The following is a 27,708-nucleotide window of genomic DNA, read 5'->3' on the forward strand; positions in this document are numbered from 1 at the left end:
TAGTCTGACCTTGTTTATATTGGTCACACGAAGAGACATTAAATTAAGAATTATTGAACATAAAAGCAGGTTACGTACAGGCAAAACGGGAGCTCCCCTTGTAGCCCATTGGCAGGAAGCTCAACATGATGTTGAACAAGTAAAGTTTTTCATTATTCAACAATGTTATAGCCAGGTACATCAAGGTGAAACGAAATTCCTCAAGAGGATTGAGCAGAAATATATATAGAATTGGAAAACTGTAGCCCCTCATGGATTAAATGATGCGGTAGAATGGAATGTATTCTATGCTACATAGAGAATATATAGTTGTGAACATTAAAAAGATAATATTTAGTAACGTTATGCCAAAGTATATATAAATAGTGGGATGTATCCCATTCTATACAGAGATTATACAGTTGTGAATATCAGAAAGATAATATCAAGTACTCATAATGAAGCACATATAAGCAGCGGTATGATTAATCTGATATATAAGATAATTTTAACTGTCACAGGGAGTTATCAGCAAGTTTTTGATCACAATATTTTTTGAAATGTCTAGTTTATATGTGGTGAGTTGGAAAACCCACATAATGATGACATTAATAATGTTTTTGGTGAGGTATTTAAAGAAAGTTTGCAGGGTATTTCCTAGGTGGCATGTATTGGTTAGACATTAATGTTCTGTGAAATAAAATTTAGAGAGAATTTGTAGTTGCGCGGATGTAGGTTTTCATAATGTCCACTTAGAATACTCGGATATAGTAGATTGAGTCGCTCTGTTTTACATATGAATGCGATTTAAGAGCTTGGCATACAATAACGTATAGATAGGCAGCGTTTTGGCTGCAACTTTGTTCTCAAGTAATTTTAACATAAATAAAGTTTGAGAATCCGTGGTATCCCGGATGTAGGTAACTATAAAGTTTATTCAAAGTGCCCGCATTTAGTGCGTCAGATTCAAGCTGTGCATTGCATTGCTTGAATGGGATTTAAAAGCTCGTGGTATAGCACTGCAGAGAAAGACAGCATCTTGACGACAATGTTTTTTTTAAATAACATTGAATAATTTGGCGAAAATTGATAAGATTTATGGGTAGGTATCATTTGGAGATTGGTTTTCACTTTAACGTTTAGTAATGTTAGGCTTGTTTTTTAATATATATTTACTGCATTTGTAGAATATAACAAACTGTTTGGGGAACGCCGTGAACGGGTAGCTGTAGATAACTGAAGCTGTGATACAGAGCATGAAGATGCAGTATGTGAAGAGTGCAACCTGGTTTAAACGATTCGGATGAAAGAAGTATGGGTAAATCCGATATGAATGGTAACTAATTCAATTGTTACTCTTGTGTCTACATTTTTATGTAATACGATGTGAATCATTTGTGACTTTTGTATAAAGGTTCCAGCATTGTTGATTGATGGGAGATATGTTGAGGTCTTCCTTGAATATTGTCCTATAATACTTTACATGTAAGTAAAAAAATTTTTGATGATTCTACAGTGTATACAGGACCTATGGATACGTGAATCAGTACATTGAAAAAATTGCAAGTGAAGTCCCTGAAGAAGCCCTGGAGTGCAGGGGGAAACGAGGCTCTCGTCGGATCGTATTGAAGAATATATCAGAGGAACATTGGATTGGGTTTGGAAGATCTGTTTAAAATATTGAACAAATTGGACTCAATATAAGGGAATGCTTGGTTGTAAAGTATACTGATTCATTGTATTTGTTCAGAAATACACAAGGAAATAAGTGGATGCTATAAGGCAATGTAACTATTGTTAAATCTTGGTATGTTAAAGCCTTTAGTTTTATGGGTTATGGAGAGTATGTTTTAGTGTGAATGTGAGTATGATGATGTGGGGGTAAAGCATGGAAGTGTGGTATGGATATGAATGGTGTGAGAAGTAAAAGAGTAGTGTGTATGGGGTGATTTTTAATGATCATGTTTTACATAGGTCCATTGTAATTTGGATAATAAAGCATTAGATTCAATTGGATTCAGACATGGTATAATATTTTTTGAATTACCTTCATTTTCTTATGATAGTACTGCCCTAAAGTTTGGAGGGTATGCACATGTTGTTTGCCTGATAACTTTAGGGCAGGTCAGCGGCACGACCACATGGTTCTTTTATCACAGTAACACTAGAGGACAGTTAGCAGCTTAAAAGGGTCTTGAAACTACACAAAGAACATACAAGCAAAAGCACAGACTAGAAATATCCACTGGGAAATGCAAGAAGAAAACTGGCACCTCCCACTTACTTGTAATAGTGCTCCCAGAGATTCCTGTATCTGCCTTGACCAGACATATCAAACACTGTAAAAGACAAACTGGAAAAAAAAAAAAGAAGAAGACGTGGAAAATACAGAATTAAAGTGCTTTTTTCATTTACACTAGGATGAATCGTCCTACCAAGTGTAGCCATTGGTAGCAAAGCTACCGATACTGGTAGCACATGTCACCTTTTGTGGATATGGGAAAAGGCCTTCATGGAACCTACAGGCTGATCTGTCATCAGCAGTAACATGACTAAGATGCTTCTATCTGTGCATCGCAATGTTTGCCTTTTTCAAATGAGACAATCCCATTGCACACACATCACTGATGTGCCACCTTGGGAACAAATGACGTCTTCAATGGAAGAACTAGAACAGCACCATTGGGATTTGAAGGGTGATGGTCTCTCCTTGTTTTGTATGTACTTTCTTCTCCTCTTCCCAGTCCTGTCATGCCTGTTCCCCACAGACACAAGGGTCCATATATGAACATTATGGAGTTACCTGGATGTCTTGAATTTCTCCAAACTGAATCCTATTGTTGGAACAATATCTTGGGTTTGAGCCTTCAAAAAAATGTAAAACAGATGTTGATTAAATGTAAAAATACATAAACCCTTCATGACATTAAAACTTAAAAATACAATGCTTAAAATTGCAGTCGGCAGAAGGCAGGAAGCAGAGGGCACTGGGAAATGTCCAGCTGCAGACCTTTCTCTTCCTGTCACTTGGCCGATCTCAGCCCTTCAGGAGAGCTCTTGGCTTGAGACAGGTCTTTCAGAAAAGACCTTCATTTCAAAATATTTTTGGGTCGCTTTTTCATGGTCATCTTTTGCTTTGGCAGTGGCAGCACCAGAGTAGGACAGTACAAAATAGAATTGAGAGGTTCCTTTTCTATAGAAACACTTAAGAACATAAGAAATTGCCATGCTGGGTCAGTCCAAGGGTCCATCAAGCCCAGCATCCTGTTTCCAACAGAGGCCAAACCAGGTCACAAGAACCTGGCAATTACCCAAACACTAAGAAGATACCAAGCTACTTATACAATTAATAGCAGTGGCTATTCCCTAAGTAAACTTGATTAATAGCAGTTAATGGACTTCTCCTCCAGGAACTTATCCAAACCTTTTTTGAACCCAACTACACTAACTGCACTAACCACATCCTCTGGCAACAAATTCCAGAGCTTTATTGTGTGTTGAGTGAAAAAGAATTTTCTCTGATTAGTCTTAAATGTGCTACTTGCTAACTTCATGAAATGCCCCCTAGTCCTTCTATTATCTGAAAGAGTAAATAACCGATTCACATCTACTCATTCAAGACCTCTCATGATCTTAAAGACCTCTATCATATCCCCCCTCAGCCATCTCTTCTCCAAGCTGAACAGCCCTAACCTCTTCAGCCTTTCCTCATAGGGGAGCTGTTCCATCCCCTTTATCATTTTAAAAACCATCCTCCCATCCATCAGACCATATTCCATACAACAAACTGTGTCTGATCTCCAACACCATAGCCAAACCTTTAGCAGACATTATTAACTGCTCCTTCTCTCAAGGACATGTCCCGAACCAACTCAAGTTAGCCATGCTCAAGCCGCTCCTCAAAAAACCCAACTTACCCACCTCAGACCCAGCAAACTTTAGACCCATAGCAAACCTCCCGTTGATTGCCAGAGTTATGGAGAAAGTTGTAAACAAACAACTTACAGAATATCTTGACGAAAACAACATCCTCACCTCAAACCAATTTGGCTTTCGTAAGTCTATGAATACCGAATCATTATTAACATCATTATCAGACACTATCATTTTCAACCTAGAAAAGGGCCAACCTTGCCTCCTCGCTCTCCTGGATCTTTCATCAGCGTTTGATACCGTTAACCACTCATGCCTCCTGCAACGCCTAATAGACATCGGCATTGCAGGAGTAGCTTTTAACTGGTTCAAATCGTTTTTGGAGAACAGAACATACAAGGTCAAGATAAATAACAAAGAGTCCCACACCATCGAATCCAAAAGGGGGGTACCACAAGGATCATCCCTCTCCCCGACTCTTTTCAATATTTATCTACTCCCACTTTGTCAACTTCTCACTAACCTTAAGCTAAGACATTACCTATACGCGGATGATATTCAAATCCTCATCCCTATAGAAGATTCCATACACAAAGCCATATCATTCTGGAATAAATGTCTGTCAGCTATCAACAATCTACTCACCAGCCTCAACTTGGTTCTAAACAAAAACAAAACTGAAATCCTCATTATAACTCCTGAAAACTATACCCCTTCCTCACATTCTAACACTAATCAACATCCGGTCACCGCAGGGCTCTCCACCACGCAACAAGTTAGAGACCTGGGAGTCATCATAGACAACAGACTCAGTCTCAACAAATTCGTCAACAACACAACAAAAGAATGTTTCTTTAAACTTCAAACATTAAAGAAACTCAAACCTCTCCTCCTATACAGAGACTTCCGCATGGTTTTACAAGCCATCATACTCCCAAAGCTGGATTACTGTAACTCTCTCCTCCTAGGCCTTCCAGCATGCACCATCAAACCACTTCAGATGGTCCTAAACGCCTCTGCAAGAATTCTATCAAATGCCAAAAAGAGAGATCATATCACCCCAATTCTCCACCATCTCCACTGGCTTCCAATTAACTACAGGATCCAGTTCAAGTCTCTAATGATGATACATAAGGCCTTACATAACATCGCACCTCTCAACCTAACATTCCAAATTCAATTACACACATCTGTGAAACCAACCAGAAGCGCCTATCAGAACAGACTAATCACACAACCTGCGAAATCCGTTCTGAGGAAACGTGCATTATCCACAGCGGGCCCTTCACTTTGGAACTCGCTCCCTCCAGACCTTCGTTTGGAACCATGCCACTCTACATTTAAAGGGAAACTTAAGACTTGGCTTTTCAAACAAGCTTTCCCCTAGAGCCAAGAACACGAAGAAAAGTCTTTTCAAGCCCACAACGAGTTATTCAGATCTATTTTTTTTCTTCCTTTGTTAATCAGAAATTTACACATGCTGACTTCAATGTAAAAACTTATTACTTAGTTTTTGTTCAATGTAAAACTTCTTTTATTCTGTTCTATGTAAACCGCTATTTGTAGCGATAGTTACTGTTCTTTGTGAACCGGGGTGATATGTATATTATACAGGAACCTCCGGTATATAAATTATTTTAAATAAATAATAAATAAATCATTTTGGTTGCCCTTCTCTGTACCTTCTCCATCTCAATTATATCTTTTTTGAGATGCGGCGACCAGAATTGTACACAATATTCAAGGTGTGGTCTCAGCATGGAGCGATATAGAGGCATTATGACATTTTTTGTTTTATTAACCATTCCCTTCCTAATAATTCCTAACATTCTGTTTGCTTTTTTGACTGCTGCAGCACATTGAGCTGACGATTTTAAAGTATTATCCACTATGATGCCTAGATCTTTTTCCTGGGTGGTAGCTCCTAATATGGAACCTAACATCGTGTAACTACAGCAAGGGTTATTTTTCCCTATATGCAACACCTTGCACTTGTCCACATTAAATTTCATCTGCCATTTGGATGTCCAATCTTCCAGTCTTGCAAGGTCCTCCTGTAATGTATCACAATCTGCTTGTTATTTAACTATTCTGAATAATTTTGTATCGTCCGCAAATTTGATAACCTCACTCGTCGTATTCCTTTCCAGATTATTTATATATATTTTGAAAAGCACCGGTCCAAGTACAGATCCCTGAGGCACTCCACTGTTTACCCTTTTCCACTGAGAAAATTGACCATTTAATCCTGCTCTCTGTTTCCTGTCTTTTAACCAGTTTGTAATCCACGACAGGACATCGCCTTACATTAAACAATGCATTACAATTGCCAAGGATCTGACACATTTATCTTCCTCCTTCATTTCCCAAAAGCACAGTTGTGGTTGCTTTTCAAACGACTGCACGTTACACCTAGGTGAGTGTTAACAACTCCAATGCCATACATCATATCATTAGCAATGAGACAGCTGCAGTGCAAATATCTTCTAGGGCCAGGGGTAAAGGAGAGTTTTTGAAATATTTCGGTTAGTTGGGAAAACCACAGCCAGCAGCTTCTTAAATCCTGATAGGGTGCAGTCAGCACGTTTCATGGATCTTATTCCTGACTAGTATTGTGGGAGGGTTAACAAAATATGAAGATTATTCCTTACCTACTAATTTTCGTTCCAGTAGTACCATGGATCAGTCCAGACGGTGGGTTATGTCCCCCGTCCAGCAGATGGAGTCAGAACAGACTTCGAGGGATGTCACCAGTATAAGCCAGTGCACCCTCTGCTGGAGCTCAGTATCACGTATAGCAAAGCCCAAAAAGACCAGAAAGAGTTTGGATCAAGTTACTTAAACATACATTAAAACAGGAATTAACCAGAGATAATAATAAACCGCCAACCAGAGGCAAGGCACCCAACTTGTAGGGAGCTGTGAACAGAAACAAGAAACGAACTGAAGAAAACAGAAGATATCGACAGCAAGCAGACCCGAGCAGGAGCAAAAGATCCCAGAGTGGTGGGCGTCTGGACTGATCCATGGTACTACAGGAACGAAAATTAGCAGGTAAGGAATAATTTTCATTTCCCTGTACGTACCAGGATCAGTCCAGACGGTGGGATGTACCAAAGCTTCCCTAAACCAGGTGGGCCCCTGAAAGCCCTGCTCGGAGAACCTGGCCGCCAAAATGTCCAGTGGATGACGAAGCCAGGTGTAGTCGATAATGTCGTGAGAAAGTGTGCAGCGACTTCCACGTCGCTGCCCGGCAAATCTCCTGTGAGGAGACGGAACGAGCTTCCGCCCAAGAAGCAGCTTGTGAGCGAGTCGAGTGAGCGATAACTCCGCGAGGAGGAGTCCGTCCTGCTCCAATGTAAGATGCGGAGATAGCTTCCTTTAGCCATCGCACAATCGTTGTCTTCGAAGCCTGGCACCCCTTCTTCGGACCCGACCAGAGAACGAAGAGGTGATCGGAGACCCGGAAGTCATTGGTCACCTCCAAATAGCGGAGTAATGTGCGCTTGACATCCAAAAGACGAAGGGTCCGGGACTGGTTGGACCCAAAGGACGGAAGTTCCACTGTCTGATTCAAGTGAAAAGACGAGACTACCTTCGGGAGAAACGAAGGAACGGTGCGCAGAGAAACTCCGGAATCCGTGAATCTGAGGTAAGGTTCCCTGCAGGACAACGCTTGTAGCTCCGAGATACAACGCGCTGAACAGATGGCCACGAGGAAAACCACCTTGATTGTAAGATCCTTGAGGGTCGCGCCACGTATTGGTTCGAAAGGCGCCCCTGACAAGGCCCGAAGCACAAGGTTGAGGCTCCAGGAGGGACAAGGATCCCGCACCGGTGGTCGTATGTGCTTGACCCCTTTGAGGAAACGTGCGACGTCCGGTTGAAGGAGAAGAGAACCATTCCCTTGCGCAAGGGAATTCAGGGCCGCCACCTGGATTCGAAGGGAATTAAATGCGAGTCCCTTATCCAGACCATCTTGAAGGAACTGTAGGATTGATGAAACCGACGCCTCCGTGGGTCGAATACCTCGGGTAGAGCACCAGATGTCGAAAATTCTCCAAACTCGGACGTAAGCAACCGAAGTAGAAGATTTTCGGGCCCGCAGCATAGTTGAAACTACCGCCTCCGGGTAGCCTCTGCGTCGGAGACGACGCCGTTCAAAAGCCATGCCGCAAGACAGAAGAGTTCGATCTGCTCGAAATATACCGGACCCTGGTGCAGTAGACGAGGAAGATGACCTAGTCGTAGCGGACCGTCCACCGCCAACTGTAGAAGGTCCGCAAACCAAGGTCGGCGCGGCCACTCCGGGGCGACGAGAATCATCGGTCCCCGATGATTTTCTATCCTGCGGAGAGTCTTGCCCACCAAGGGCCACGGAGGAAAGACGTAGAGCAGCCGATGAGTCGGCCACGGCAGGGCTAGGGCATCCACCCCTTCCGCGCCATGTTCTCTCTTGCGACTGAAGAAACGTGGTGCCTTGGCATTGGTGGAAGTCGCCATCAGATCTAAGTGTGGTGCGCCCCATCGTTGGATCAATAGGCGCATCGCCTCGTCGGAGAGAGACCATTCGCCGGGATCCAGCTGTTGACGACTCAGGAAGTCCGCCTGAATGTTGTCTACCCCGGTGATGTGTGATGCCGCGATCCAGACGAGATGCATCTCCGCCCATTCCATTAGGAGGGTCGACTCGAGGGAGACATGCTTGCTTCTTGTGCCCCCTTGTCGATTGATATAGGCCACGGTGGTGGCGTTGTCCGAGAGAATCCGCACTTCTCTGTTCTGCACCAGCGGAAGGAAACGTTGGAGCGCCAGACGTACCGCCCTGGTTTCCAGGCGGTTGATCGGCCACGTTGCTTCCATCGGGGACCACGTCCCCTGCGTGGCACTTCGGTCGCAGATGGCGCCCCATCCCACGAGACTGGCATCGGTGGTGACTACCACCCAATTGGGTACCTCGATAGATACTCCGCGCGCCAGATTCGCCGGAACCAGCCACCAGTCCAGACTGGCCCTGGCGATTGGTGGGAGAGGGAGAACCACTTGATAATCCTGAGACACTGGTTTCCACCTGGAGAGAAGCGACGCCTGCAGAGGATGCAGATGTGCAAATGCCCAGGGCACCATATCGATGGTGGAGGCCATCACTCCCAACAGCTGTAGATAATTCCAGGAGGTGGGTTCCGGCAAAGCTGAAAAACGACAGACATGTTCCCGCAATGATTGAGCCTTGTCCGGGCGCAAGAACACCTTGCCCTGAAGCGTATTGAAACTGGCACCCAGGAAGTCCAGGCGCTGCGAGGGAACAAGGGAGCTTTTGGAGAAGTTCACCACCCAACCCAGGGAGTGAAGGACCTGGACCACCCTGGCCACCGAGGCCTGCCCGTGATCGAAGGACTTCGCCCGAATCAGCCAGTCGTCCAGATAGGGATGCACCAGTATTCCTTCCCTTCTCAGGGCCGCTGCCATGACAACCATGATCTTGGTGAATGTACGAGGTGCTGTCGCCAAGCCGAACGGGAGAGCAGTGAATTGGAAGTGCTGGCCCAGAACCTTGAAGCGGAAAAAACGATGATGCGCCGGCAAGATGGGAATGTGCAGATAGGCTTCCGTCAAATCCAGGGAAGCCAGAAATTCTCCCCGGTGAACCGCCGCAATCACTGATCGCAGTGTCTCCATGCGGAACCGGCTGACTCGCAGAGACTTGTTGACTTCCTTCAGATCGAGGATGGGCCGAGAGGAACCGTCCTTCTTTGGTACGATGAAGTAGATGGAATAGTGTCCCAAGCCCACCTCGCCGAAGGGGACGGTGGAAATGGCCCCTATGCTCTGCAGCCGATCCAGGGTTTGCTGCACTGCCGCCCTCTTGAGGTCCGAGCCACAGGGGGAGAAGAGGAACCGGTCCCTTGGAGGGCGGACAAACTCCAAGGCGTAGCCGTGTCTTATCGTGTCCAGGACCCACTGGTCTGCGGATATACGTACCCACTCCTCGTAGAACTCCGCCAGTCGACCCCCTATCCTGGGAGTGGAGGAGTGGGCGAAACTGGCATCATTGGGTAGACTTTGGCGGGGGGTTACCCTGCCCGGAACCGTCACTCGCGGGTCGCCGGCCACGAAAGGACTGGGGCCAGGCCTGGGGTCTGGAGGAGCCTGCGCGAGTCCCCGACTGCCTGTAAGACCTATAGCGCCTCTGCGCTCTGGCCCTAGTCCGAGTGGAAGCAAACGCCCAGGAAGGCCGATGTCTGTCTTCAGGAAGTCTGTGGACAGCATTCTCCCCTAGAGACTTGATGAGCTGGTCCAAGTCATCTCCAAAAAGGAACTTGCCCCGGAACGGCAAGGAGCTCAAGCTCGACTTGGAGGATGCATCCGCCGCCCAATTGCGAAGCCATAGAAGCCGCCTGGCCGCCACCACCGATACCATGGACCGTGCCTGAACTCGGAAGAGGTCATAAAGAGCATCAGCCCCGTAGGCTATGGCGGACTCCAAGCGGTCAGCCTGTGCGGCCTCCTCTGGAGGTAAAGACTGCGAAGTGAGTAGTTGTTGGACCCACCAAAGGCTGGCTTGCTGGGCCAGAGAGGTACACATAACTGCCCGCATACCCAAGGCGGAGACTTCAAAAACCCTCTTCAGGAAGACTTCCAGTTTGCGGTCCTGGGTATCCCGCAGGGACGTGCCGCCCGTGACCGGGATCGTCGTCCTCTTGGTAACCGCTGAAACGGCCGAGTCCACCTTGGGAACCTTAATGAGATCCAAGAAATCTTCCGGTAGCGGGTACAATTTTTCCATGGCCCGCGTAACCTTCAACGAGGCTTCAGGAGTATCCCACTCCCTGGTGAGAAGCTGTAGGAAAGAATCATGGATGGGAAAAGCCCGAGGCCTAGGTTGAAGAGCGGCGAGTACCGGGTCCCCCTTCCTGGACGAGGTGGCGACTGCGGGCGCCACCGGGAGCAGCGGATCCGGTGGAGGATCAAGGTCCAGTTCCAGGAGGATCTGCGGTATCAGATCGTTCAGCTCATCCCTCTGGAAAATACGGAGCGCCAGTGGATCGTCCCCTTCGGACGGCAGATCCGATGGCTCCTGGGAGGCTCCCCCTGGTGGAGAAGCCGCTCCCGTACCTCCCAGGACAGCCCAAGGACGAGGAAGCGGCCCAGGGGCCCCTGACACCGAACCCACCAGGTCGGGAGGCGCAACAGGAAGAGCCGAGGAAACCCGAGGGGTCTTGGCCGGTGGGGGGCCCAAGAGGGAACCCCCGAGGACCCCCAGCCCCTGCAAGTACGCACTATGCATGAGCAGGATGAATTCTGGCGAAAAACGCGGCAAGCTGGGAGGGGGGCCCGAGGAGGGTACCTCTGAGGGCTCTGGGACGGACAATCACCCCTCCGGGGATAAATTCGGGGGAGAGACCTCCCGAAAATCCCTCCACTCTGGTGCCGCCTCAGCTGCAGCAATGTGCTGCAAATCCAACATGGCCGCCGTTCCCGCCAACGGCGGCGAAGTGGCCGGCCCGCGCCGCCCGTGCCACGGGGAGGGGAGGAAGGAAAACGAAGCGAGTGGCTGCGAGGTGCCTTCCCCTCCAGGGAGACACCTCGCACAAATCCCCTCCCGCGAAATCCGGGACCCCGGCTCGCCGCAGGCCGCACATCGGGACGGCCGCGGCATGACAGAAAACGCCAGGGTAAGGCAGGCAATATGCCTCGGGGGGGGGGCCTGAAGGCACTGAGAGGTGCTGCGGGGGGGCCGGAACGGCCTACACAACCCGCCCAAAAAGTCCCGCAGCGCCGAGGAGGAGCCCTGCCAGGGCAAGAAAACCCCGCGAAATAGGCCGCTGGGCCGCGGGACCGTCAGCCAGCACGTCGCGAGGCCGGCACCACTGGCAACCACGGGGCACCGAACACGCTGCTGGAAAAAGAAAATCCCCTGAAACAGAAGAAATACAAAGCGAAAAACCCCAACAACTTACCCCACGCAACGGAGGAAGCAAGCCGAGAAGGCAGGGAGAAAGACATGCCTCCAAAGAAGTTAGGGCACTTTTTTTTTTTTTTACATAAAACTTTAAACTTGATCCAAGAACAGCTCAAAGAACATGACAGGAGGAAAGAGAAGGAAGAGAAAAACCTAAAATCCTGTCAGCCTGGGGGAGCCGATGGGTCCCCCTCAACTCTCATCTGCTGGAGTCAGAAAGATACTGAGCTCCAGCAGAGGGTGCACTGGCTTATACTGGTGACATCCCTCGAAGTCTGTTCTGACTCCATCTGCTGGACGGGGGACATAACCCACCGTCTGGACTGATCCTGGTACGTACAGGGAAATCCTAATTACATTGCTATTGTTGAATAATAATATAGGAAAAGATTTGCTCAGCTGGCTGCAGCCACTCTCGGTGCTCTGCTAATGTTTCACAACCCTAAGGCTGCTGAAGCTCGGGCTGTTATCCATCACCTAACCCCAGGGATCCAGAGACACAAATGTAACTGCTCTATCTCCAGATACATGCAAGTGATCGAGGGTGCGGAAATATTTCAATCCATGTTACAGGCCCAGTGGCAATCAGTTCTCAGCTTGTACCAGAGTGTGGTGTCATGGTTGATAGAGAACTGCACATTAATGTGACTGAACATAAAAAGTCAATGTATTGGAGAGATTACTTACCTGATACTTTCATTTTCCTTAGTGTAAACAGATGAACTCAGGACCAATGGGTTACGCTCCCCTGCCAGCAGATGGAGACGGAGTCAGATTTCAAAGCTGACAACACCCTAGATACATCCCTGCAGTGACCTCAGCCCTTCAGTATTTTCAAATGCCACTGTGGACATAATATTGAAAAAAACTTGATTTAAAATACGATTAAAAATGGATAACTGCAACTGTACTCAACCAATCATAAACACTGAACCCTAGTAAGAATGCAGATGCCCTGAACTAGGACTGGATGACGGCTTACCCATAATCTCTTGGAATCGATATCCACTGCACAGGCAAATCCTTGGCACCATTCTTGGGCAGCCGTGGGCAGGATGCTGAGTCCATCTGTCTACACTAAGAAAAATGAAATTATCAGGTAAGTAATTTCTCCATTTCCTAGTGTGTAGCCAGATGGACTCAGGACCCATTGGAATGTATAAAAAGCTACTCCAGATTGGCAGGGAGGCTGCCATGGTCCGGTTAACACTGCCCTTGCAAAGGCTGAATCCTCTCGGACTTGTACGTCCAGGCGATAGAACCTGGAATAGGTGTGCAAGGAGACCATGTCGCCGCTCAGCAGATATCGAAGAGAGACAGCAGTCTAGCTTCCGCCCATGAGACCACCTGAGCCCTAGTGGAATGAGCTTTAACCTGAGAAGGTAATGGCTTTCCTGCCTCCACATAGGCTCCTGTGACCACTTCCTTAATCCAGCGAGCTATGGTAGCCAGCGAAGCTGGTTCACCTGGTTCCTTCCACTGTGAAGGAACCAGTCTTTCAGACCGGTTCTGAAACATCCAGATACTGAACCAAAAGTCTACTGACATTCAAATGATGGAGGAGGTGATATTCTTCTGCGTCCTTGTGCTTATCTAGGGATGGCAATGAAATGGACTGATTCAAATGAAACTCTGGGACTACCTTGGGCAAGAAGGATGGAACGATATGAAGATGTTACACTCCTGGAGTCATCCGGAGGAACGGTTCCCAACTCGACAAGGCCTGTAGTTCAGAGATGCGAAAGGAAACCCATTTTCATGGTTAATAAATGCAAGGAAAGACTGTGTAGCAGCCGAAAGGAGGGCCCTGCCAAAAATTCTAATACTAGATTAAGATTCCACAAGGGAACTGGCCACCGTAGGGGTGGCCGGAGGTGATTCACCCCTTTCAGAAAATGGGCCATGTCCAGATGAGCTGACAGGCGGGTTCCGTTCACGTCACCCCTAAAACAGGAGAGAGCCATTACCTCGACCTTCAAGGAGTTAAAGGTCAAACCTTTATTCACGCTGTCCTGCAAAAATTCCAGAATTAATGGAGAAATTACTTACCTGATAATTTCGTTTTCCTTAGTGTAGATAGATGGACTCAGGACCAATGGGTATAGTGTACTCCTGATAGCAGTTGGAGACGGATCAGATTTCAATCTGACGTCAGCCCCTAGACGTGCAGCTCTTCAGTATTCTCCTTGAAAAGCATTGTGGATATATGTGTGACTGACTGATTGATTAACTTAATAATTTGGTTAACTTGGATAACTTCATAACTTGGTTAAAAGTTAAACTTGATTAACTTGAACTGGTTGATTGACTATAGCTGGAGACCGCCAGTGTACTCAACCGGAAAGCGTCGACACCCGGCAGGGTGGATGCCCTAGGTAAATGAAAAACATGGCTTACCCTTGAACATTTGAAGGCCCTGTGTGACGGCAGTCAAGGGTGGGATGCTGAATCCATCTGTCTACACTAAGGAAAATGAAATTATCAGGTAAGTAATTTCTCCATTTCCTAGCGTGTAGTAGATGGACTCAGGACCAATGGGATGTATAAAAGCTACTCCCGATCCGGGTGGGAGGCTGCCCGTGACCCACTTAGTATTGCCCTTGCAAACGCTGTGTCCTCCCGAGCCTGAACATCCAGACGGTAGAATCTGGAGAAGGTATGGATGGAGGACCATGTAGCTGCCCTGCAGATCTCGGCAGGTGACAGCATTCTAGTTTCTGCCCATGATACTTCCTGGGCTCTGGTAGAATGGGCCTTGACCTGTAGAGGTGGTGACTTGCCAGGTTCTACGTAAGAACATAAGAACATAAGAAAATGCCATACTGGGTCAGACCAAGGATCCATCAAGCCCAGCATCCTGTTTCCAACAGTGGCCAATCCAGGCCATAAGAACCTGGCAAGTACCCAAAAACTAAGTCTATTCCATGTAACCATTGCTAATGGCAGTGGCTATTCTCTAAGTGAACTTAATAGCAGGTAATGGACTTCTACGTAGGCCGCCTTGATGACTTCCTTGATCCAGCGGGCGATGGTTGCCCGTGAGGCCGCTTCCCCTTGTCTCTTTCCGCTGTGAAGGACGAAAAGGTGGTCCGTTTTTCGTACGGGCTCGGACATTTCCAGGTATCTGGATAGGAGTCTGCCGATGTTGAGGTGGTGAAGACTACGGGCTTCTTCTGAATTCTTCCGGCCATCCGTCATTGATAGCGAGATGGTCTGGTTAAGGTGGAAGTGTGAGACCACTTTGGGGAGGAAGGAGGGGACCGTGCGTAGTTGGATGGACCCCGGGGTGAACCTAAGGAACGGCTCACGGCAGGACAGTGCTTGTAGTTCCGATATGCGGTGGGCTGAACACACCGCCAGCAAAAACACAGTCTTCAAGGTTAAGGGGCGAAGGGACAGGCCTCGTAGGGGTCTGAAGGCGGTTCCCGCTAGGAAGTTCAAAATGAGATTGAGATTCCACAGAGGTACCGGCCACTTTAGTGGTGGGCGAATGTGTTTGACTCCTTTCAGGAAGTGTGACACGTCCGGGTGAGAGGCTATGCTGTCGCTCTTGCTCTTGGAGCCGTAGCATGACAGGGCAGCCACCTGTACCTTGATGGAGTTGAGGGACAGGCCCTTCTGTAGTCCGTTCTGTAAGAATTCCAGGATCACGGGAACTGTGAATTAGCGTGGTTTGATGTTGTGGTCTTCGCACCAGGCTTCAAATACTCTCCAGATCCTTATGTACGTTAGTGATGTGGAGAACTTGCGTGCTCGGAGGAGGGTGTCGATTACTACCCCCGAGTACCCGCTCTTTCTCAGGCGAGCCCTCTCAATGGCCAGACCATAAGAGAGAATTGAGCTGGGTCCTTGTGGAGGATCGGACCTTGTTGTAGCAGGTCCCTGTGTGGGGGCAGGGGTAGGGGGTTCCCTGCCAGCAGTCTTCTCATGTCTGCATACCAGGGTCTTCTTGGCCAGTCCAGAGCCACCAGAAGAACTAGTCCCTTGTGTAGGTGTATCTTGTGAATGATTGCGCCCAGTAGGGGCCACGGCGGGAAGGCATATAGTAGAGTCCCCGGGGGCCAGGGCTGTACCAGGGCATCGATCCCTTGGGACTGCAGTTCCCGCCTGCGGCTGAAGTATCTGGATACTTGGGCTTTGGATCTGTTCGCCAGTAGGTCCATGTCCGGTGTCCCCCACCGATCCACTATTATCTTGAAGGCTGTGGGTGACAGCCTCCATTCTCCTGGGTCTAGACTTTCCCTGCTGAGGAAGTCTGCCGTGATGTTGTCTTTCCTGGCGATGTGGACGGCGGAGATCTCCTGGAGGTTTGCTTCCACCCACGCCATCAGGGTGTCTATTTCTAGGGACACCTGTTGGCTTCTGGTTCCCCCCTGCTGGTTGATGTAGGCCACTGTCGTGGCGTTGTCCAACATTACTCTGACCGCTTTGTTTCGAAGTCTGTGGACAAACAGCATGCAGGCTAGTCTGACTGCTTGCGCTTCTAGGCGGTTGATGTTCCATCCCGCCTCTTCTGCGTTCCACTGCCCTTGGGCAGTTAGTTCCTCACAGTGTGCTCCCCATTCTCGTAGACTGGCATCTGTGGTGAGTAGAGTCCAGGTTGGGAGGATAGTTTTGATCCCCGGCTCATGTGGCTGGCCTGCAGCCACCACCATAGCTGGGTCCGAACTCTGCCTGGGAGTGATAGACGTTCGGTGTAGTTCTGGGACCGTGGGCTCCACCGTGATAGGAGTGAGCGCTGTAGGGGCCTCATGTGGGCTTGCGCCCATGGCACAACTTCCAGTGTGGATGCCATCAGCCCGAGGACTTGTAGGTAATCCCATGCTGTGAGACGAGGATCGTCCAGCAAGGTTTGTAGCTGGTTCCACAATTTTGATCTCCTTGTGGGGGTCAGGCTGACCTTGTCCTCTTTGGTGTTGAATCGGACTCCTAGGTATTCCAGCGACTGTGAGGGCTGTAGGGAACTACCCATCCTAGGCTTTCCAGTAGAGTTATGACTCTGCTGGTTGCTTGGCGGCTTTTTTCCGGTGACTTTGCTCTGATCAGCAATCGTCCAGGTAGGGGTGAACAAGGATTCCTTCCTTCCTCAGTGTTGCCTCCACCACCACTATTACCTTGGTGAACGTCCAGGGTGCTGTGGCTAACCCGAAGGGTAGTGCCCGGAATTGGTAGTGACGGTTCAGTACTTTGAAGCGTAGGTAGCGCTGATGTTCCTGATGAATGCGAGTAGGCCAAGATGATGAATGGGGATGTGCAGATAGGCCTCCGAAAGATCCAGGGATGTGAGAAACTCTCCTGGTTGTATCGCCCTTATAACGGATCGTAGGGTTTCCATGCGGAAGCAAGGGATCCTGAGGTGACGGTTGACCGACTTGAGATCCAGGATGGGCCTGAATGTTCCCTCTTTCTTGGGAACGATAAAATAAATGGAATAATGGCCAGTATTTATTTCCTGTGGAGGTACTGGGGTTATGGCCTCGAGTGCCAGTAACCTGGACAGTGTAGCTTCCACTGTCCAGGCTACTAGCAGGGGGACTCCACGTACTTGTCCGGAGGGGTTCGTAGGAAATCCAGGTAGTACCCCTCCCGAATGATGGCTAGGACCCACTTGTACGAGGTTATCTTGACCCATCTGTGGTAGAATACGGCTAATCTGCCCCCTATGGCTTCTTCCCTTGGATGGGTCGGCTGAATCTCATTGTGTGGTGCGGCTGAGGCCCGTACCCGAGCTGGCTCCTCTCTTGTTGTGCTTGGTCCGAAAGGACTGGTTCCTGCCCTAGGGTGGGGCGCTTGATAGTTGTTCCTGTAAGGACTGAAGCGCTGCGAACTTCTGCTCCTGGAGGACCTGGGGAAGGGACGCTGATTTCTCTTTGTCTTATCTTCCGGCAGTCGCGGCAATGGGGACTCGCCCCATTTGTCGGCCAGTTTCTCTAGTTCGCTGCCGAACAGGAGGGATCCTTTGAAGAGCATCCTTGTGAGGCGCGTTTTGGAAGATGCGTCGACCGACCAGCTTCGGAGCCAGAGTTGTCTCCTGGCAGCCACCGCAGAGGACACTCCTCTGGCCGCTGTGCGCACTAGGTCGGAGGCAGCGTCCGCTAGGAATGATACTGCTGGTTCCATGTTTTCTCCTGGGGTGTTCCTGGTTTGTGATAGGCAGGCATGTGTCACCACGGTACAGCAGGCCGCAATTTGTAGAGACATAGCGGGACGTCAAATGATTGTTTGAGGATGGACTCCAGACGTCGGTCATGTGCATCTTTGAGCGCAGCTCCTCTCTCCACTGGGATAGTGGTGCGCCTAGAGACCGCGCAGACCATAGCATCCACTATTGGGCATGCAAGAAGATCTTTGGTTGCTGGGTCCAGCGGGTACAGGGCCGCCAAGGCTCGTCCCCCTTTGAATGCGCACTCCGGAGCATTCCATTCCAGGTCAATCAGCTGTTGTGCTGCTTGTAACAGAGGGAAATGGCGAGAAGTCTGTCGGACCCTCCAAGCAGGGGGTTCGGTTTCGGTTCCCCCGAAGTACCTGGGCCCGGGAAAGCGAGCTCCGTCAGACATTGATTGACCAGGTCTGGGAGCTCGACCTTTGTGAAGAAGCATCTCATGGTTCAGTGAGGCTCTGTCCCCGGGGGGAGCTCCCCTTCTTCTAGGGGTTCAGCTTCTTCCTCAGAGGTGTCCGAGTCCCCGTAGGTGGGGCTTCTGGGTAATGGGAGCCTGTGCCTAGGTCTTGAGGGGCCTGGAGCATGTGGGTCCTCCGGTGGAGCATGTGGCTGGACAGCCAGAGGTTGAGTTTGCCCATGATATGGATGCTGGATCAAAGCCGGGGGGCGCTGGTTCCTTGGGGGTCCCCGTCTGTGGGGGGGGGGGGGTCCCCCTAGCTAGGTCCGGGGTGCCCCCTGAGGAGCTGGAACTCGGCCCTGGGTGGGACTGGCCCTGAGCTGGATCTCTCAGGGCCTCCTCGCACTGCGTGCACAGGGCGTCGGCCTCCTCGCTTTGTGCGGCTCTGATGTGGCATGCTGGGCAGAGCCCTTGCGCTTTAATTTCTGTTCCTGGGGGTGCCATGGTTGTCGGCGCGTAAATCTTATGCGCTCCGGTGCGCTTAGATTGAGCGTGTAAGTTGTGCGCGCGGCTGTGCCGTAGATATGCGCTCGGCTATGTGCGTGCAAGTTATGCGCGCAAGGATTTATGCGTGCGTAAGTCTATGCGCACAAGTGCTTTGTGCGCCTGGCTTGGAGATGTGCGCTCGGAGACGAACGGCGCGGCGAGTAGGCCAAGATGGCGACGGTGAGCACACGGGCAATATGGCGACCTCCTCAGAGTCTCCACGTGGGCAGACTCTTGGAATAGCCGGGGCCTGGCCCTGCTAGGGCGGATCAACCCGGTGGCACTGGTCCCGGTCGGTGACCTATGCTCGTCCTCGACCCTCGGAGACCAGATTCGAGTAGAAGATTTCTACCTTCCCTTGTCTTCGGCGCTTCCCGGTTTCGTCCCGGGAGGTCTCCGGCTGCGGGGGGAGGGGGCAAATACCTTCACCGCCACGCTCGAGGGTGCACCCGCTGCTTCTCAGCCGCACCCGAGGGATCGGGGGCTAGGGCCTCGCTGCGGTTCGGCCGCCGGACCGAGGCTCACCTCCGAGGGACCACGGAAATCACCTCTGGAATCTCAACTGGGGGAGGGACCCGAGGGTATCACCGCAGGAGAGCGGGGCTCGTCTTCAGGTAGGTTTTCTTCTTTCAATTTTGGGTTTTCTTCTTTAAATTTGATCTAACGCTTGAGAGCATGCAGATAGTCCCTAACTGCTATGGAGACGAAAAAATACTGAAGAGCTGCACTTCCTGCAGGAGTATATGTACTAGGGACTGACGTCAGATTGAAATCTGATCCGTCTCCAACTGCTAGCAGGAGTACACTATACCCATTGGTCCTGGGTCCATCTGCTACACGCTAGGAAATGGGATTTTGATCGACCAAGGGGGGAAACCGCGTTCCTCACATCAGACCCACACATACGCTAGGGACGTAGAGAACTTCCATGCGCGGAGTAAGGTGGCAATTACTGCCGCAGAATATCCTTGCTTCATCAGGCGAGCCCTCTCAAGGGCCAGACCGTAAGACAGGATCGAGTAGCAGGTCCGTGCAGTGGGAGGCACAGAAGGGTCTCCACTAGGAGTATCCGCATGTCCACATACCATGGACGCCTAGGCCAATATGGAGCTACTAGTAGGACTAACACCCTGTGGTGCTCGATTCTGTGAATGACCCTGCCCAGCAGGGGCCATGGCGGGAAGGCGAATAGCAACTCTTCTTCCGGCCAGGTCTGAACAAGATCATCGATCCCCAGGGAACACTGATCTCTTCTGCGACTGAAGAATCGGGGAACCTTCGCATTGTGAAATGCGACCAGCAGGTTGATGGATGGGAGACTCCAATGATATACTATCAGCTGAAAGGCTTTGGTCAACAATGTACACTCTCCTGGATCCAGATTTTCCCTGCTTAGAAAGTCTGCTCTGATGTCTTTTCCTGCGATGTGGGAGGCTAAGATCATCTGTAGATATATTTCCGCCCATTCCATAATGAGATCTATTTCCTGTGACACTTGCTGGCTCTTGGTTCCACCCTGGCAGTTGATGTAAGCTACAGTCATTGCGTTGTCCGACATTACATTGACTGCTTGACCCTGGAGTCTGTGGCTGAATTGTAGACATGCCAATCTGACTGCCCGGGCTTCCAGGCAGTTGATGTTGGGCCTCTTCCTCGGTCCAACATTCCTGGGCCATCAGTTCCAGACAGTGAGCTCCCTAGCCCCGGAGGAGCGCGTCTGTTGTGAGGACAGGGGTACACCCCTGCTCAGATGAGCTTCCTGCAGCCACCACTGGAGCTGAGAGCATACTCCCATTGGTAAGAGGAGGCAAATTGAAGTCTTGAGACTGCGGGTTCCAACATGACAGTAGTGAGCATTGAAGTGGTCGTACGTGTGCCTGTTACGGCTGGGCTCCGGTCAGGAGTCGTGAACACCACCCAGAAGGGTGGCTCCAGGTTGAGAGAGACAGGAATGGCAAAAACAGAGTCTGGGTCCAGGCTGGGTCAGGGCAGGCGGCAGAAAGCAGTGTCTAGGTTCAGGCTGGGTCAGGGCAGGCGGCAGATGGCAGTGTCTAGGTTCAGGCTGGGTCAGGGCACAGTAAGCAGGGCAAGGCAGGTCAGAAGGCCCGTAGGCCACACACACACACAGAAGGCCCGTAGGCCACACACCGTAGTCGGGGCAAGGCAGGTCAGAAGGCCCGTAGGCCACACACCGTAAGCAGAGCAAGGCAGGTCAGAAGGCCCGTAGGCCAGGTAAGAAAAGCGAGGAAGAAGGCCCGAAGGCTGCGCAAGGCAAGGCAAGGAAAGGCCCGAAGGCCGCGCAAGGCAAGGAAAGGCCCGAAGGCCGCGCAAGGCTAGAGCAGGGAGCCCAGGTGAGCTCGATGCCGAAGCACCGAGGGAACTGTCAGGCAGGGTTATAAGGGCCAACCCAGAACATAGAGTGGACAGGGGAGATGGCCTGGGCCTGTCAGGAGAGCCAGCACTAGAGGGACCCCTGGTGGTGAGGCGGTTGCACTGCAGCCAAGACTGTAACAGTACCCCCTCCTCAAGGCCTCCCCCTCCTCCTAGGTCCCATCTTAGCAGGGGGTACTCAAAAATGAAATCAGACCCCTCCGGGGGCAGCAACAGCTGGAGCAATTCAACAGGCTCAGATGGCTGAGTCAGAAAGTCTGTTAGTGGTACCGGTTTGAGCCCCTCCGGGGGCGGCAGCAGGACCGGTTTAGCAGGCTCTTCTCGGGGTAGTGCAGCAGGCTCGGGCCCCTCTCGGGGTGAAACAGCAGGCTGGAACACCTCTCCGGGCGTTGTAGTAGGCTCGGACCCCTCTCGGGGCATTGAAACAGGCTCGGACCCCTCTCGGGGCGTTTGAAGCAGGTTCGGACCCCCCTCGGGGGAAGAAGCAGGCTCGGACCCCTCTCGGGGGGAAGAAGCAGGCTCGAAACACCTCTCCGGGCGTTGTAGTAGGCTCGGACCCCTCTCGGGGCGTTGTTAACAGGCTCGGACCCCTCTCCGGGCGTTGTAGCAGGTTCGAACACCTCTCGGGGCGTTGTAGCAGGCTCGGACCCCTCTCGGGGCGTTTGTAGCAGGCTCGGGCCCCTCTCGGGGTGATGAAGCAGGTTCAAACCCCTTTCGGGGCGATGAAGCAGGTTCGGACCCCTCTCCGGGCGTTGCAGCAGGCTCGGACCCCTCTCGGGGCGATGTAGCAGGCTTGGACCCCTCTCGGGGCGATGAAGCAGGTTAGGACCCCTCTCGGGGCGATGAAGCAGGCTCGGGCCCCTCTCCGGGCGTTGTAGCAGGCTCGGGCCCCTCTTGGGGCGTTGTAGCAGGTTCGGGCCCCTCTCGGGGTGATGAAGCAGGCTCGGACCCCTCTCAGGGCGTAGTAACAGGCTCGGACCCCTCTCGGGGCGTTGAAGCAAGTTCGGACCCCTCTCGGGGCGATGAAGCAGGTTCGGACCCCTCTCGGGGCGAAGAAGCAGGTTCGGACCCCTCTCGGGGTGATGAAGCAGGCTCGGACCCCTCTCGGGGTGATGAAGCAGGTTCGGACCCCTCTCGGGGCGATGAAGCAGGCTTGGACCCCTCTCGGGGTGTTGTAACAGGCTCGGACCCCTCTCGGGGCGTTGAAGCAAGTTCGGACCCCTCTCGGGGCGAAGAAGCAGGCTCGGACCCCGCTCGGGGCGAAGAAGCAGGCTCGGACCCCGCTCGGGGCGAAGAAGCAGGCTCGGACCCCGCTTGGGGCGAAGAAGCAGGCTCGGACCCCGCTCGGGGCGATGAAGCAGGCTCGGACCCCTCTCCGGGCGTTGTAGCAGGCTCGGACCCCTCTCGGGGCGATGAAGCAAACTCAGATGGCAGAGCAGCAAGGTTAGAAGTAGTGTACATGGAAGACACAGATTGTACTGCCAAGGGCTTGATACCTCGAGCCAAAGTCTGAAGCTCCTGATTTTGTTTCTGGAGGAGCAGGTTAGAGAAGGCACAGGCCATTCTAGGACGTCTAGGGAAGGTGCTCGTTACAGGCTGTTCAGCAGCTGTGGGAAGCAGAGCCCTGCTCGGGTTAATGAGTTCCATCTGTTTTTGTGCTTGCTCTCCTAGAACGGAAGTCCTAGAAGTTCTCTTGGCCAGGTAAGTTTTTGGTTTTCCTGAAGTATAAGCTGCTTTTTGGTGAAAAGTTTTGTGACAAGTTATGCTACAATCTTCTGTTAGTAAACTGTCCAGGGTGAAAACATTCCTAGCTGAGCCAGAAGCAGGGCAGAGTGTGATAGCTCTGGCTGAATCTTTATGAGGAGACGGTGGCCCGTTAGCTGTGCAGCGGGGGCAGGGTTTGCCTGGAGGCAAAAGACAAGGAAGACAGAGACACTTCCACCAGCCTGGTTTGGGAGAATTGCAATTAAGGCATTCTTGGTATACGGACACATTTCTTTTGTGACAGTTGCTGCAAATCCAGTGCTCCTGGTCCGAGAGCTGACAAGCTAAACAGTTCAGGTACGTAGGATAATTCAGAGTTTGACAAATGGTACAGATAATAAACCGTGAGGACTCACCGTCTGAATACTGAGTCCTCTCTGTCTCTCCCAATGTGAATGGCTTCGGCATACTGTTACGGCTGGGCTCCGGTCAGGAGTCGTGAACACCACCCAGAAGGGTGGCTCCAGGTTGAGAGAGACAGGAATGGCAAAAACAGAGTCTGGGTCCAGGCTGGGTCAGGGCAGGCGGCAGATAGCAGTGTCTAGGTTCAGGCTGGGTCAGGGCAGGCGGCAGAAAGCAGTGTCTAGGTTCAGGCTGGGTCAGGGCAGGCGGCAGATGGCAGTGTCTAGGTTCAGGCTGGGTCAGGGCACAGTAAGCAGGGCAAGGCAGGTCAGAAGGCCCGTAGGCCACACACACACACAGAAGGCCCGTAGGCCACACACCGTAGTCGGGGCAAGGCAGGTCAGAAGGCCCGTAGGCCACACACACACAGAAGGCCCGTAGGCCACACACCGTAAGTAGAGCAAGACATGTCAGAAGGCCCAGAGGCCACACATACACAGAAGGCCCGTAGGCCACACACCGTAAGCGGGGCAAGGCAGGTCAGAAGGCCCGTAGGCCACACACACAGAAGGCCCGTAGGCCACACACCGTAAGCAGAGCAAGGCAGGTCAGAAGGCCCGTAGGCCAGGTAAGAAAAGCGAGGAAGAAGGCCCGAAGGCTGCGCAAGGCAAGGCAAGGAAAGGCCCGAAGGCCGCGCAGGGCAAGGCAAGGAAAGGCCCGAAGGCCGCGCAAGGCAAGGCAAGGCAAGGAAAGGCCCGAAGGCCGCGCAAGGCAAGGAAAGGCCTGAAGGCCGCGCAAGGCAAGGAAAGGCCTGAAGGCCGCGCAAGGCAAGGAAAGGCCCGAAGGCCGCGCAAGGAAAGGCCTGAAGGCCGCGCAAGGCTAGAGCAGGGAGCCCAGGTGAGCTCGATGCCGAAGCACCGAGGGAACTGTCAGGCAGGGTTATAAGGGCCAACCCAGAACATAGAGTGGACAGGGGAGATGGCCTGGGCCTGTCAGGAGAGCCAGCACTAGAGGGACCCCTGGTGGTGAGGCGGCTGCACTGCAGCCAAGACTGTAACAGTGCCCTCGCCCATGGCACTACCTCCAGGGCTGCCACCATCAAACCGAGAACTTGGAGATAGCTCCACACCATCAGGCATAGCGTGCTCATCAACTGACGCACTTGGGACATCAACTTCCTTATCCACATGGTCAGAAGGAAGACCTTGCCCTGCTTGGTGTCGAACAGGACTCTCATATATTCCAAGGACTGGGAGGTCTTGAGACTGCTTTTGTTCAGGTTTATGACCCAACTGAGTTCCTGAAGCAAGGAGGTCATCCTGTTGGTCACCCGGAGACTCTCTTCCATGGACTTGGCCCGAATCAACCAGTCAACCAAGTACGGGTGCACCAGGATTCCCTCTTTTCTCAATGCTGTCGCTACGACCACCATAATCTTGGAAAATGTTCTGGGGATGGTGACTAGGCCTAAGGCCAGTGCCTGGAACTGATAATGGCGACCCAGTACCACGAAGCGTATGAAACGTTGGTATTCTTGATGGATTGGAATATGTAGGTAGGGATAGGTCCAGGGAAGTTAAGAACTCTCCCGTTTGTACGGCCATTATCACGGAGCATAGGGGTTTCCATGTAAATTTTCACTGGGGGGTTCGGGATGAATCTCAACCCGAGCCTGCCCCTCTCTTGAGCTGTTGACTACAAAAGGACTGAGACCTCCCAAAGGGCCAAGACCTCCGAAATTTTGACTGAAGGGACGAAAGCGTTGGGAGCTCCTGAATCGACCCCTCATAGGTGAGGAGTGCTGTAACTGCTTTCTCTTATCTTCTGGTAGGCAGGAAACTGGAGTTTCACCCCATTTACTGGCCAGCGGTTCCAATTCACTGCCGAAAAGGAGTGATCCTTTAAAGGGCATCTTTGTAAGATTTGCCTTGGAGGTTGCGTCTGCTGAGCACTTCTGCAGCCAAAGCTAACTTCTGGCCACCACTGCTGAGGCCACTCCTCTGGCCAAAGTACAAACTAGATCCGAGCCCGCGTAGGCTAAAAAGGTGGCTGCGGGTTCCATAACCGCTCTGGAATTCACCCCCGAGTCATCCACCTCCTGAGAAAGGAGTAGGCACAAACGAGCTATCAGGGCACAACAAGAAGCAATCTGTAAGGTCATTGCTACTACGTCAAAGGCCTGTTTAAGGATGGACTCCAACCATTTATCATGTGCAACCTTTAAGACCGCTCCTCCCTCCACTGGGATAGTTGCTCGCTTCGAAACAGCACAGACCAGCATATCCACTTTAGAGAAATGCAAATGCTCTCTCACTGCCGGATCCAGTGAGTAGAAAGCTTCTAATGCTTATCCCCCTTTAAAACTTGCTTCTGGGGCATCCCATTCCAGGTCAATCAACTCTTGGATAGCTTCTAGTACTGGAATGTAGCAAGAGGTTTTCCGTAGGGAAATCAGAATGGGATTCTTCTTTGGTTCCATCATAGAGTCTGCCCCAGGAACTCCCAGCATCTTCAGCATCTGGGAAACCAGGGGCGGCAATTCATCTCTATGGAAAAACCTTAACACGGTCCGATAAGGTTCTAAACCAGGGGGAATTTCCTCATCTTCTAAGGAATCTGTATCCTCCTCTTCCTCTGTGCTGTTCGGGTCCCTGCCAGGGATACGCTTGGTGAGGCGAGGCATGCCTAGAGGTCTGCCGATAGGACTGGAGTGGGAGAGCTTACCGGCTGTGGTTCCGTCCGGACAGGGACAAGTGAGGTAGAAGACTGCACATGTACAAAGGCTTGAAGGCCCTGGAAAAATTCCACCCAGCAGCCAGGTCCATGCCTAGCCCAGGAGGTACTGGGGTAGGTGCCACTGAATTTCCTTCTTCCATGGATGACCCAGTCCTGGGGGTACTCAGGTCCGGGGTACTTCCAGTTAAGGGTGTGGCTAACCCATTCCTCTGAATGGGAGGAGCCGGGCTTAGCAAAGTCCGCGGAGGCCAACACTCCCTGGACTTCCTGTTGCGCGTCCCGGCCATGTGGGTGCCGCGACCGGGCCTGCTCACCTCGCACTGCCCTCCACTAGCTCCGGTCTTGCCGCTGCTGCCAGCTCCCAGCGTCCCCGACGCTCACCAAGGCTTCCTCCATGCTGCAGGCCTCACAGCGGAGATCTCAGCGGAGATCTCAGCGGGGCTCCACATCTTCGGCCGCCTCAGCCCCGCCACTAGGCGCGTGCACAGCTGATGTCCTGAGCTTTAAAGGGCCAAGCGCGGGAAAACCGATTCGGATGCAGTGGACCCGACCCCGGAAGCCGGACCACGCCGGACCCGACCCCGGAAGCCGGAACCGCCGGACCCGACCCCCAGACCACGAACTGGTGGCTGGCGCGATCGGCGCACACCCATCAGGGTAAGGGCCGACCGCGATCCAGGCCTCCCCAGGCCCCACACGCCTTTCCAGTGTCGGCGATCCGCCCCCATCGACGTCACAGGAGGCAGAGGCAGCAACAGTCCCTTAAGGCTCTCTGCCCACTTAAGAAAGCCCTCTTGCCTCGGACGCCGCGATCGGACCAGCATCCCACCCTCGGATGCCCTCCGACCCACGGCCCTTCCCGGAAGACCGGACCTCAACCTACCTCGGCCTCCGTCCCGCGGTCCATCCTACACCGGACCCAACCCCGGAAGCCGACCATGCCAGACCCGACCCTGGAAGCCAGACCACGCCGAACCCGACCCGGAAGCCAGACCCGCCAGACCACGCCGGACCCGACCCCGGAAGCCAGACCCGCCGGACCCGAAAGCTGGACCACACCGGACCAAGAACTGGTGGCTGGCGCGATTGGTGCGCACCCGTCGGGGTAAGGGTTGACTGCGATCCAGGCCTCCCCAGGCCCCCGCCCGCCTTTCCAGCGTCGATAATCCGCCCCCATCGACATCACAGGAGACGGAGGCAGCAACAGGCCCTCGAGGCCCTCTGCTAACTCTGGACACCGCGCGAAGGGCGTCGTGCGCCGAAGGAGCGCAACTAAGGGGCCTGCCCCTTTGTGCTCCCCTGCCTGCTCCCCGTATCCACGACTGCCTCTTCAATCCGTCCTCCAGAACTGTAAACTACTCAACGCCTCCACTGAACTCTACACAGTCTTCTCAGCCGCATGCTTCTTCAATCATCATTCCTGTATGTACTTATATCTTGTATGTACTTATACCCTGTCTGCTACACACCTGCTCTCTAGTTCCCTAATCACACGCTTTGCCCCTGATCCCTCTCACATACTAACCTCCTAATACTCCACGCAATCCTCCCTGAGCT

General features: G+C 51.9%; 1 protein-coding gene across 2 annotated transcripts in view; it reads right to left on the reverse strand.

Annotated features, from left to right (window-relative positions):
• Nucleotides 1-27,708, reverse strand: part of ARL6 (ADP ribosylation factor like GTPase 6) — a 64,913-nt gene that overhangs the window by 27,420 nt on the left and 9,785 nt on the right. For both annotated transcript variants that reach the window (XM_029578834.1, XM_029578835.1), the window contains exons 3-4: nucleotides 2,783-2,844; nucleotides 2,264-2,332 (exon numbers count right to left, since the gene is read on the reverse strand). In XM_029578834.1, coding sequence (XP_029434694.1) covers nucleotides 2,264-2,332; nucleotides 2,783-2,844 — 131 coding nt within the window. The remainder of the gene's footprint in view (nucleotides 1-2,263; nucleotides 2,333-2,782; nucleotides 2,845-27,708) is intronic.

Source organism: Rhinatrema bivittatum, chromosome 15 (genome assembly GCF_901001135.1).
Source record: "Rhinatrema bivittatum chromosome 15, aRhiBiv1.1, whole genome shotgun sequence".
NCBI lineage: Eukaryota > Metazoa > Chordata > Amphibia > Gymnophiona > Rhinatrematidae > Rhinatrema > Rhinatrema bivittatum.